The sequence below is a fragment of the Pogona vitticeps genome, chromosome 2, assembly GCF_051106095.1.
Source record: "Pogona vitticeps strain Pit_001003342236 chromosome 2, PviZW2.1, whole genome shotgun sequence".
Taxonomy (NCBI): Eukaryota; Metazoa; Chordata; class Lepidosauria; order Squamata; family Agamidae; genus Pogona; species Pogona vitticeps.
Genome location: NC_135784.1, coordinates 185607182 through 185620952, shown reverse-complemented (window position 1 = coordinate 185620952; position 13771 = coordinate 185607182). Strand labels below are relative to the sequence as shown.

The 13771-nt window shown below is 43.4% G+C and overlaps 1 protein-coding gene across 7 annotated transcripts in view; it reads right to left on the bottom strand.

Moving 5' to 3' along the window:
• Positions 1-13771, bottom strand: part of DOCK6 (dedicator of cytokinesis 6) — a 117324-nt gene that overhangs the window by 85627 nt on the left and 17926 nt on the right. For all 7 annotated transcript variants that reach the window (XR_012084149.2, XM_072991604.2, XM_072991605.2 and 4 more), the window contains exons 2-3: positions 5595-5682; positions 197-372 (exon numbers count right to left, since the gene is read on the bottom strand). Coding sequence is in view for 6 of the 7 variants with exons in the window: in XM_072991604.2 (XP_072847705.2) it covers positions 197-372; positions 5595-5682 (264 nt within the window). In the remaining variant the exon portion in view is untranslated. The remainder of the gene's footprint in view (positions 1-196; positions 373-5594; positions 5683-13771) is intronic.

Below are 13771 nucleotides of genomic sequence, written 5' to 3'. Positions count from 1 at the left end.
ATGATGATGATAATAATAATAATAATAATAATAATAATAATAATAATAATAATAATAATAATAATAATAATAATAATAATAATAATAATAATAATAATAATAATAATAGTACAGAAAGAAAAAAACGGGGGGAAAAAGAGAACTGTTCCCAGTATCAAAATATTCACTATCCACAGTTGCTATTAACACCATTTACCCATCTTCAGGGACACCAGGTTCCAAGGTCCGACAATCCCGAGGTTCATGGACCACCTCCAGATCATCAGGAGGAAAGTCAACCAGGTCCCGAAGCGGGCCAGGCTCAGCATCCGGCGGGTGGCTGGCAAGGTACTCCTCGAATTCTACTGGCTCCACTACTTCTGTCAGAGGCACCTGGGGGGAGGGTGCAGGGGTGGGGGGTTAGGGAGGACCAAGAGAGAAATGATGCAAGAGGGACCTGCAGATCAGAAAGGAGCACTGGCTACAGCTTGCTGCTACTCATTAATGAGGGAGTAATAATAAAAGTCGAGAAGGCAAGGTGTCATCACAGTTAAGAGAAGATGGAAGGGCTGTCTGAAATAAACTATGCAGCCTTCCAAAACTTGCCAGCACCATCAAATTAAGGTTCTACTGATACTGTACCTAATGTACTTTCTAAAATAAGAACTAGTTTTCTTGATTTCTGCTCAGATCTCTTTTTTACAAAAAAAAAAAAACACCTCTGCAAGTTCCCACCACATATATGGCTTGACTTTGGCTTTCATACTTTCAAAGGAAGCTTTCTCACTGCTTCACTGCCCCATAAAACCTCCAGTGCAGCTGTGCTGCCAGAGATCTCAAGCATAAAGGACGATTCCAATAGATTTACAGGAGTTATTTTCATTACAATCTTAACTTTGGCTCAACTATGGTTGCTTGTTACCCTGGGCTCCTGTATGGGCTATAAATCACATAAATTGTTTTAAAAGAGTTAGCCTTATCCGTCTCCTTCAAAATGTATCACAGAAACAAAACAAAACAAGTATTTTGGAACCTTTGAAACTAATCAATTTATTTCAGTGTGAACAGTGATGGATTACAGTCTGAATCAGCCCCCACCTCCAACACAGGCCATCTACTATTGTTAATTGAACGGCCACAATTCTGGGGCACTCTAAACAAAGTGCCAGCACTGGCATTCAAGGTTGGAACTCAATTATGATGTTGATACAGGGAGTTGGTGGACTGAAAAAGAGGATGCTAAAGGAGGATGTAAAGAACCAGGTATCTGAAGCCTGCATGCCCTGTATAGGGGCTGGCTGTAAAGAACTGAGCTCAGACTAAGTCAGCAGAGAATTCAGAACTAGAAAGGTATATAAGCCAGTAACTTCCTTCTTCTGAGAATGCCGCAGATGACTGAATGAAGAAACTATTTACTCCAAAAAATGTCTCACTATTTTGGATTGTATTTATCAATTTTACTATGATAATGCAAGGATAACTGATTCCTTCAATAAAGAATCATGGGATGGAGAACCTTCAATTTCAGAAAATGAAGTGAAAGCTGCTCTCATAACACTTGGAAGAAATAAATCTTTAAGAGTAGGTAGCATGTCATTCATTCATTTACATTTCTATGCTGATTTTCTCCAATTAAGGGACCCAAGGTGGGTCACAAGTTATTAAAAACAATGAACTAATTAAAACCACAACAAATTATAACATTATAAAACAGTTATACCAATACTGAAACAACTAGTTTAAACTGTTAAAAACATATTTAAAACCCATTAAAAACATCCATAAAATACTAATAATAACCAGCACACAGAATCAAAACCTGCCCAATTAGCCATTAAAAATTCTCTAAAAAATAAGTCTTCAACTTTTGACCACAGAACAAGAGGGAGGAGGAAAACCTAGCCTCCCAGGGCAAGGCTTTCTAGAACCTCGGAGCAGCCACAGAGAAGACCCTTTCTCATTTCCATACTAGACATGCTTCTGATGGGGATGGGATTGACTCCACTGAAGATCTTAACTACTCAGAAGGATTATATATAAAATACTTCAAATAGCCTGCACCCAGAGTATACAGGGCACACCAGCACTTTGAATTGGGCCCAGATACAGACTAGCAGTCAGCAAAGCCACTGTAACAAGGGAGCAATATGTTCCCTGTAACTGAACCCAATCAGCAGCCTGGCTGCAACGTTTCGAACCAGCTGAGGTTTCCAAGCTACCTTCAAAGGCAGCCCCATGTAGAGCATGTTGCAGTAATCCAAGAAGGATGGAACTAAGGCACATGTCACCATAGCCAAATCAGACACCTTCAAGAACACGCACACCTGATGCACCAATTTTAACTGTGCAAATGCAGTCCTGGCCATCGCCAAGACTTAAGCGTCCGGGCTCTGGGATGAGTTCAGAGTACAACCAAGCTGTGAGCCTGAATTATCATGGGGGGGGGGGCGTAACCCCTTCCAGCATAGGCTGAATCACTGTTCCCTGATCTGTCTTTTGACTGACCAGGAACTCCTCTGTCTTGTCTGAATTAAATTCAGGTCTTGAAAACTAAAGGCCATGCCTTCCTTTATTGAATCAATGCATCTCCCATTTGGTCTGCCTCTTTTTTCACTCCTTTCAAATCTTCCTAGCATTATTTGTGTTTTCCGGAGAGTCTTATCTTCTCATGACATGTGCAAAGTATGATACCCTCAATTTTAGCTATTTTAGTTTCCAGTGAGAATTTAGGCTTGATTTGACATCTAGCAGAGGTTGACCTCCTTCTCATCTGTTTTATTCAACACTGATTTTCAAGGAGTTTTATTTTTGCATAACGCCAAAACGTATCAGTAAAATGCGCTGCTCATGTATGATTACACTATATCTCCATCACTTCTTATGGTTTATCCAAGGTATGTCCTTGATTTTGCAAGGAGTAACACGCCACAGATTATTTTTAAACATTACAATTACCTTTTACATTCATTGCTATTAATCATCCTCCAGCATTCTCCCTAGCCCCATCCAAATACCTGTAGGCAATTCTTCTTCTAGATTTTATCCCATTAAAATCACGACTGATTTCCGCCTCTCCCATAGATGTACATATATCCTACCTACCATTCCTCTTCATGGTTTATTTGAGAACCAGGTCTTGACTACAGCTAATTCCCTGAGCTGAGTGTGTGTCGCCGCCGTGGTACTGCCATTTTAAAAGACAGCAAGAACACAGGGGGAAGAGGAAGGTGCTCATCATCTTAACCATTTCAGGACTGACCCTTCCCACAGCGCAGTGACAGAAAGGGCAAAGCCACTAGGAACCCAACCTTCTTAGCCAAAGCAACCACTTGAGCAGGAGTGGCCAACCTCCACAGAGGTAGAGACCATAGAGGCCCATCCTTGGGGAGAGGAATTTGCACATACTCCCAACAACACTCGCTTCAGGGTGCTGGGTACCCCCCCACACACACACACACACACCTGCTAGAGAGCATACAAGAAGACTTTTAAAGCCTATTTTCCCCAGAGGGTTTTTTTCCCCCCTGCAGAGTCTCAGAGACTGCTGAGTTTGCATTTGGGCCCCACGGGGCTGACCTTGCGGGCAAATACTTCTGACCCTTGGGCTTGAGCCTGACACCTTTTCTCCCTAAGGGGAGAAAAGAAGAAAGAGAGACACATTCTCAGCTGGCAGCTTCAGACCTGCGCTGCCCTTATGTATAAACAATGGCAGGGGGTTTGTCTCCCCTCTAATCCATATATATGGGGGGGGGGAATGTGGGGAAAGGTGAGAGTGAGAAGCTGTATGTTAGCCTTGGGTCAGAGATCCACCACCTCTACCACTCCTGGAGGAATCATTTATCCCAGTGTCTGACCATCCACCCGCTCCTGCATTACTCGTCTCCCAGCCCTCAACCAGGCCAAGCACCGCTTTTCAACCATTACAGTGAAAGCGGGTCTCAAAGAATTCTGGAGCTGCTGAAACACTATTGTTCAGAGGGAAGCCAGGGGAAACAGCTGCTGCAAGGAGGATTCTTCCCTCTCTGGAGACACAATCACAACTTGGCATGCCACGCAGACCGCTTGGAAAGCTGCCGAAAAACAAAAGCATTTGTTCTTCTGACAAATGGCAAGAGGAGTCAAGGCAAACGATTCTCTTTCCCACTTGGCAAATTACATCCACTTGGAATGCCAGGAGCCGTGATTCTTTACTGTCCCAGTGTTGCTGGTCAAGAAAGACGACCAAAAAAATACCCCCCCAAAAAAACCCACCAGCCAACAAAACAAAAAGAAAATGAAACAAAAAGAAAACAAGTCACATAGGCTTTTCCTGAAAAGCAGGAACTCGGTTTCTGACTATTTCTCGGCATTCTGAAATAGCACAAAGGAATACTTTTAATTAGTTCAAGGCTAGAGGATGAATGACCTCAAGTGGGGCAAAGCAGCAGCAGCAATGACCTACAAGAATGGTGCGTTTGTGTGTGGCACGTATACCAAGAAAGAGGTCTCTGCAGCCACGTAGATCCTTTCACAAGCATCCACATCTTTCCAGCCAAGCCTGACTTGTGATTTTCTTGTTCCATATTTTTCCACTCTTGGGAGCTGGAAAACCAACCCATCCTTCCCAACCTCCTCTGCATGCATTCCTGACAGCTGCTTTGAACACGCTCCCCCCCCCTCGCCCCAAGCAGGGCTTTGAACGTTCAACACTGAGTAGAAACCCAGCAGCATTTAAGACAACAGAAGCTCATCATAGCTGAAGCCCAGAAATCACAGTACAACTCTGCAGCTGTTCTGGTCCTTTGCACATTCATAAAGAAGAGACAAATCTAGCAGATTCAGGAGATGAAACAGCTTCTGTTCACTAAATAAAAACCCAACAACACTATGCTCCTTTCATTTCTTTCCTCCATGCAAACTATGTCCAGCAGGGGTCAGCAAATGGTGGCCTATGAGCCAACCAAGACGCAAAAGAAAAGCAGCTGGGTTGGGCTGGGCTGGGCTGGGCTGGGGGAGACAAGAACCACCCTCAGCCTCACACACACCCTCATCGCCAGTTGCACTGGCCCTTCCATTATTGAAGGTCTGCTCCTCCAGGACTTGGAATACATGTGAACTTGAGGAGCAGTCGAAACCATTTATGTCCTACCATCATTTTCAAAGGAAATCAAAGTGGTGGGAGCTGTCCGTGCTTGCCCTACGTCCCTACCATGCTAAAAAAGGGGCCTCAGATTAAGTGTGTGCAGAACCACAATGAAAGTGCACCCAAATGAGAATAAAAGCAGCAGCCCAGGCACATCCGCAGTCCCTTAGCAACAATTTACTAGAGATGAGGAGAGTCTAAGGACCATCCTTGCAGGTGCAATCCCTGGTGTTTCCAGAGGGATGAATAATATTGCTGCCTCTGCTATAGGCTACATTTCCCAAATACTGTGCAACTGGTAGTTCCCAGACAGGGACTCTGATAGACTCTGTTTGTCTTCTTTAGGTATCCAAGCTCCCTTCCTCATTTTATCTGCCAGGTGCTATGATATTTTCTGGCACAGTCCTCCAATTCACAGAGACTGGATTTGACAATTCCTTCCAGTTCTTCAGTTCTAAGATGAGGAATGATAATAATAATAATAAGTACTCACCGACTGTGGGATGCCCCGCTTCTTGGAAAGCTGGGGGGAACTGCCATAGTCTCGGGACACTTGCTTCCTCACTTCAGCTGCCACTGTCCTGTGAAGAAGGAAGAAAATACTAAAATGCTCGCTTTCCTCTCATCATCCTGAGATGAACAACCTGTTGTGTTCTTTGTTTAAGTGTAAACGAAAACAGAAGCAAAGCCTCTGTGTACTCCCAAAATACACTTCTAAGAAAGCTTTCACATCAGTGACATTAAACATGGGGAGCTCACTTATGCAGTAGGTTAATCGTCAAATTAATTGATTTGTGAATTACCCACCCTATCGACTCTATTTACTCTCCAGTTACAAGAACAGAAAAGGACACACAACTCTTTTTACCTACATCTCCCATCAGTTCTACCAAAAACAGCTGTTGGTAAGTAACTTGAGAAGTTGCAGATTTATCTGGATTAAATTCATGTAATTTCCCACCCCATTTTCCACCTACCGTGTTTCCCCAAAAACAAGACAGGGTCTTATATATTAATTTTTGCTCCAAAAATGCATTAGGGCTTATTTTCAGATGATGTTTTATTTTTTTAATAATAAACTGTAATGTACAACAATCTACAATAATAAAATAAATGTACAACAATCTACATTTATTCGAATACAGTCATGACATCTTCTTCTGGTTGCTGCACCATGGTGGGGGCAGGGTTTCACTTAACTGGGGCTTATTTTGGGGTTAGGGCTTATATTACGAGCATCGTGAAAAATCATACTAGGGCTTGTTAGGTCTTATTTTCGAGGAAACAAGGGTACTCCATGACCATTTCAAACACCAGTTCAAAGTCTCCGCTTTGTCCCTTGAACAAGAAGAGAAAAATTAGAGACACAGCAAGATGTCAATCTTCACATGAATATTTCTCATGTTAAGTGACTGGGCACCATGGACTTTTATTGAAGAAAAAGACATGAAACACAGAACTCAGAAACATCTTTGTGGTGCAAACAAAACCATCCCCAATCTTAATTCTGAGGCTGGATGGTTGGTCCCTTATTTCATTGACAGGGAAGCTACTCGATGCAGAGGACCTTACTCTGCTCTTCACCCTAAGGAAGGAAGACATCTTTCACCCACTGTTGCAGAAATATTCACTAAGATTTTCATGATATCCAGTCATATATACTTCAAATGGTTATACACTTCCTTTTAGTTATGAATAGAGATGGGATATTTGTATACGAATATCCCGCCTCCTGGAACCAACCCAGCCACTTACAGATCACTGTACAGTGCGCAGGGCTGGCGTTCTGCTCGTTGTGTCAATCTTAGATGTAGCTGTTGCTTCTCTGCCTTCCTGCGCTTGTGGTCATTTCAGCCAGGGGGTGGGATGACGAGTCTCCCCGCTCAGCTCCAAGTGGCCCAAAGTGCAGGAAGGCGGAGAAGGCGCCAGCCAACGTCAGAGATTGGTGCAACAAGCAGGATGCTGGCTGTGTGAGCTACTTAACAACCTGTAAGTGGACAGGTCGGTTTGGGTAGGCAGGAGTGGAGATCCTGGCCACCTGGGTCCAGGGTATTCATATTCATATCTAAATATTGCATCGCTAGTTATGAACAGGAAGAATAACATGACAACATAACACATGTTTTGTTGTCTCAAATATCAAAACCAGTTTTGAATTTGAGATGATGTAGACTGGTAACATTTAACAATGTGGTTGTGAGAATTATGGAGTGGTCCCACACAAAATGAAAAAGAGAGCTGGAAACAACAAAAGGAGGGGGGCAAGTAGATGTCTAAAGAAAGCTAAACAAGGAAAAGCACCCCCATGTTTACCAATGCCAATGCAACAGGAGAGACAGAAAGTGCTGCAACCTGGTGGTCCAAGAACAGCTGGAGGGGAACTGGTTGGGATGGTGGCTGCCCACCTTCCAAAGGTAGACTCTCAGGTAGGCCTTTACCCTTGAGGAGGGGACAGGAGCACACATATCTCCTTTTGAATCCTGAAAAGTTTGCACTCCCATTCATACTACTCTTCAAATTTCCAGTCCCAATTTTCGTGTGACCACGAAAGTACTGACTCGCTGAATTTTAATTTACAAATGGATCGGGACTTTCCCTTCTACAATGCAGGATGGATGGATGGAGCTCAGGGCTGCAGAGAACCAACCGGCTGTGAGCTCTGGGATGTTTTATTCGCCTTGATCAGGTTTAATCTGACTTCAGTTCAACCACCTGTTGAAAGGTCAGTGCGGGTCACCCTGCTGAACTTCACCAGGAACCAAATGGAAAGGGTATACTTTCAACACTCTTTGGCTCTATTCATGAAACCAAGACAAAATGACTGGGAGGCATCATGACACACCAGGCACAGGCAAGCACTACAAACAGGGTAGGAAAGGAGTCTATTTTCTTTTGGCTTTCAGAACAGACCTACAATTACAGAACTGTTGTGTAAGACTGGCAGACATTGTTCTCCATGCATTCAGAAAGTCGCTTGTAAAGCAAACAGACAAGAGAACCCTCAGATTCCCAGGGCTTCTACTGTCACGGAGCTGGCAGACAGAAACTCATGTCCTTGACCACTATGAGCAATCTTCCAAGTAACACACTGAGATGCAAGTTATTCAAACAATGAACAAACACTGTACCTGTGGCAAAACTACCCACCCATATCCTGTCTTCAGCAGAGATTCACCTTTTTCGCGGGGAGTGGAGGAACTGAGCTCCAAAACTTCTGGATTCATGGCCAGCTACTCCAACTCACTCAGCTATCCAGTCAATAGAGTAGGTACATACAAGTACAAAGAAAGCAATTTAGCACCAATTAAGCCATTTGCTTTGTGATGCCAAACTGATCCAATATTGTGAAAAACAATGGCCTATAAGGAAGAAGCAGACCTGATGACCTTGAAGGATAGCATTAAGCCTTTTACAGGTGCTACACAGTGTATGACCCAGAATGTCCCATTTTCTCTCCTTTTTCAGACTACTAAGGGACGTGGTGGTGCTGCGGGTTAAACCGCAGAAGCCTCTGTGCTGTGAGGTCTGTAGATCTTCAGCTGTAAGATCCACGTAACGGAGTGAGCGCCCGTCGCTTGTCCCAGCTCCCGCCAACCTTGCGGTTCGAAAGCATGCAAATGCGAGTAGATAAATAGGGACCACCTCGGTGGGAAGGTAACAGCGTTCCGTGTCTAAGTCGCACTGGCCGTGTGACCACGGAAGATTGTCTTCGGACAAACTCTGGCTCTATGGCTTGGAAACAGGGATGAGCACTGCGCCCTGGAATCGAACACGACTGGAGAAAAATTGTCAAGGGGAACCTTTATCTTTACTAATTATTTGCACATGATATATAACAAAGAAATTAAAGGCAGACAGTCTAATGAGCTAGAAGGACTTACTGAGTAACCACTCTACCAAATTCCTGTTTATTTCAAATGCCTACTTTACATCCCTCCAACAATATATGCCAAACTTAATTAATTTCCATTTAACAAGACTGAAGTAGATGCACAGATTAGCAGAAAAAGGGAGGATTGTTTTATGAAACTTTCTACTTAGATATATGTATATAATCTGCAACACTGCTGAGAAAACATGGCCATATATAGAATACACAAAAAAACTATTTAATACAGTGGTGCCTCGCATTCGCATTATGACATTAATTCGTTCCAGCAAAATTGCTGCAGAACGAAAACGTCACAATGCAAAATAAAAAAGCCCATAGAAACGCATTAAAACGCGATTAATGCGTTCCTATGGGCTTAAAACTCACCGTTCAGCGAAGATCCTCCATGGCACGGCCATTTCTGGTGCCTCTTAAGCGAGGAATCCGTCCCAGAAAACAGCGGGCGGCCATGTTTTTTCCCCGGCGGCCATTCTGAAACCGCCAATCAGCTGGCCGAAAATGGTCACTTTGCAATGATCGATCATCGCAAAGCGAAATTCCCCCATAGGGACCATCACAAAGCGATTGCTTTTGCGATCGCAAAAAATGCATCGCAAAGCGATTTCATCGCTAAACAGAGCGATCGCTATGCGAGGCACCACTGTATATTACGAGCATCCTGAAAAATCATACTAGGGCTTACTTTCAGGTTGGGTCTTATTTTCGGGGAAACAAGGGTACTTCATGACCATTTCAAACACCAGTTCAAAGTCTCTGCTACATTTGGAACTGTGGCACCAATATATGTAGAAACTAAGTAAGGAAATCAGAACTCAACACATGGAGAAAGACTTTATGAATACCCTAGTCAGGTATTCAGGACCATTTTCATCTGAATGGGTCAGCATTCATACCTCTGCCATTCTGTCTGACTCTCTTCCTGTGGAGAGTGATTACTGAACAAGCGCCACTACATGTGATTCAACACTCTGAAAAATCAGGGCTCTGAACTGTACACAGGTGCTCCATACATACGCGATCGTATCCTATTCAGACTATCCCTCTCCAGTGTAGGACTAGATTGTTCCCTTTCCTCACTCATTCAGATCAGCCCAATTCTGACTGCCTAAAGATGTCTTTCTTAACAGTTTGGTTTCACTTTGCACAATACATCAATAAACAAACACAGAACAGAACACCTCCATCTTCACAGGGCCAGCATTTTCATGCATTGTTCAAGCAGCGAAGAGAAAAATATATGCTGAATACTAATTAATTTAATGCACGTTTGTTTTTATAAAATTACTGCTTATATTATGCAGTAACCACTGTACCATCTGAAAACAATGTATAGATCTCATCATCGTTATATTTAGGAATGTTTAATGAAGTATAAAGGTAAAGGTTCCCCTTGACATTCAGTACAGCCGTGTCCAACTCTTAGGGGGTGGCTCTCATCCCCATTTCCAAGCTGCAGATCCAGCATTTGTCCGTAAGTTTCTGTGGTCACGCGGCCAGCGCGACTAGACACGGAACGCTGTTACCTTCCCACCATGGTGGTCCCTATTTATCTACTTGCATTTGCATGCTTTTGAACTGCAGGTTCGGTTGGCAGGAGCTGGGACAAGCACAGAGGCTTTTGCGGCTTAACCCACAGCGCCACCACATCCCCTTAATGAAATATACTATTTTTAAAAACAAATTCTACTGTAGAAAGGATTTTCTGTGCCATCTGTGGAGGTCTGAATAAGAGAAAAAGCTAACAATCACACGTTTCAGCAAAGCTCTAGGAGCAATGCTTCCAAAAAGTAAGCAAGAATAACATATATTTCACAAGTAAAGCCAAACTCAACTAAAAATGACATACTGTAGTTTTGAACCTTTGTATAAGAATTAACATGAGAGGGAACATGCATCTCAGCAACTGTGTGTGCATTAGGAACAGAGTGAAGACACAGACTAAACGTTCTGACTATACAAGAGAACACAAAGATACAACTAAAGAAAACAGTGCTTTAAGCAAAAGGTGCTGCAATACAGAACCTTAGCCTTTAGGAATTTCTTACTGGTATAGTGGACACAATGAAGGTAGACTCTCAGATTCAGCATTCACAACCGTACAGGCAACGGGGAGTGGCAAAGGCACAATCTGAGCAGTCACTTTCTTAACCAGAGAGTCACAAGGGCTGAGAATCCCTTCCTGTACAGCAGACCTGGGCAAAGTGTGGCCCAAGGGCCACATACAGCCTGCAAGCTGCTCCTGTCCGGGCCGTGGACAGTTTTGAACATCAAAACCATTTATAGATTTTGTCTAAAGTTCATCAGTTGCTTATTTTTAACATACCACAAAAAAACTCTTTCGTATTTGTGAAAATTAACAAGTTTAAAATAAAAACAATCATAACATCACTTTTTCATTTTATTTTTAAGTAAAGTTAGTTTTGCCCCCGAACACAGTTCAGATTTTTCCTGTGGCCCCCTTACAGAAATTAATTGCCCACCCCTGCTGTACAAAGAAGTGGAGAAGCCAAAGAAAGGTGAAACCTTAATCAAGTCTTTGGTTTCTGTACAATCAGGTTTCTGTGTTTTTCAAAGGCATTAATAGGAAGTTGAGTTTGACTATTACTGCTTGTAGACACTTATATATGCACCACCAAGCCATTTACACTAAAAATATAACCAACAAATCATTTCCCGCACCACTAAATATGAGTGAAACAATTCCTCTTATTTGTCTTATGCCTGCTAGCTCCACTTTCATAGATAGCCACGAAAAGAAAATCAGGTGAAATCCAAAGAAACAAAACAAAATAAAAATATGTGGCACCTTAAAGACCAACTACACATTACCGTATTTTTCGCTCCATAAGACACACCTCTCCATAAGACGCACCAAATTTTTAGGAGAAGAAAACAGGAAAAAATAATAATCTGTTTTCTTCTCCTAAAAATTGGTGAGCCTTATGGAGAGGTCCGTCTTATGGAAAACACCCTAGGACCCTTTGGAGGCTCACCCAGCCCCCTCGGAGGCCAGAGGGGGCGAAATCGCCACCTTCTGGGACTCTTCTGAAGCTTCCCAAGCCTCAAAAGAGTCCCAGAAGGTGGTGATTTCGCCCCCTCTGGCCCAGCAGGGGGGGGCAGGGTGAGCCTCCAAAGGGCTCTAGGGTGTGTTCCAGGACCCTATAGAGACTCACCCTGCCCCCCGGGGGTCAGAGGGGGCGAAATTGCCACCTTCTGGGACTCTTCTGAAGCTTCCCAAGCCTCAAAAGTGTCCCAGAAGGTGGCGATTTCGCCCGTGCTGGCCCCGTGGGGGGGGGGAGCGTTGCAAGGGTCCTGGAAGGCTCACTCGGACCCTTGCGACGCTCCCCCACCTCCCCATGGGGCCAGCGCGGGCAAAATCACCAGCTTCCAGGATCTTTTGTGAGGTTTGAAAGCCAGTGGGGGAGAAATCACCGCCTTTGCTCCATAAGATGCACAGACTTCGCCCCACTTTTTGGGGGTGTGTGTGTTATGGAGCAAAAAATACTGCATATTTTAATGTGAGCTTTCATGGATCATGTCCACTTATTCAGACATATGAAAAAAAATGGAACACAGAATGAAATACAGAAATCACAAGTAAACATTCAAAACATTTTCTCTCCACACTGAAATACAAACAAAGAGTACCGCATTGCTGGTAAAAGCCGAGAGACTAGTGGAAGAAATTATTACTTCAGACTTCTAGTGAAATGCAGGAGAGATTTCTACTTTTACACATAGCTTGTATTTTAATTACTGCTGCCTTTTAGGAACAAATCCTCTCAAGGAAGCTTAAACCTAAACAGTCAAAAAACACAAGATGCATGTTTATCTGTTTGGGATTTTTGTTTGCCTCTTTGTGCCATAGCTTCAAGACTATGTAACCCAAGCATATGAAATCTACTATACACACTACACCACCTTTGTGGTATAATCTGCTTTTTAAAATCCACTGATCAGATGTAATTTGTCTGTCTTTTTGGCACCTGTAGTTGGGGCTTGAAAAATGCACTGTCACTTGTCTTTGACCAGTGAAAAATGCTGCTCAGCAAATCACAGCTCCCTCTCTGCCTGCCTCCTTCCCCTCTGCTTCTCTCTCTCTCTAATCTCGCAGTCCTCCCCTCCTCTCTCCCATTGCAAAAGGAAAACTGCCTTCTTCTCAAGAGAAGAGAGCCTGAGTGGTACATAGAGATACAGCTCTGCAGGAGAATGTATAGTCCCATGCTGGAGATTCCCTACTCCCAATTTCAACCGAACAAGGACACATTCTGGGGTGGTAGGGAACCGTGGCTCCTTAAGAGGTCGAGCGCTTTTGCTTTCAGTTTTATTTTTGCTGGAGACATTCAAAATAAAGGCATTCAAAATACAAGCTTCATGACCCCACACGGAGGTAAGAAAGCAACCCAAGTCTGAGGGTATAAATCAGTGATTCCCAATCCCAATAAATTGCAAGGCTATAGTCCAATCATGCTGACTGGTGAAATTTTTGACTGACTGGTGAGCCATTCTAAAATTTTTCAAGCCCTCCTTATAGTACTATCTTCAATCAAAAGCCATAGTGTAGGGTCCCCATATCCATGTGGGGGGGGGGCGACCGTTCCATGATCTACCATGAATGATTGAAACTCTGGTCAATAGTGAATGCTGTATACAACATACCAGGATGTGGGGACAAATACCACAAGGCCCCCAACCCCTGGTATGTTGTATAGAGGGATGTGGTAAGCCATGGAATTGTTGAAACCGAAGATACTGATTCTCTGGCTGCTGGAGTTCTA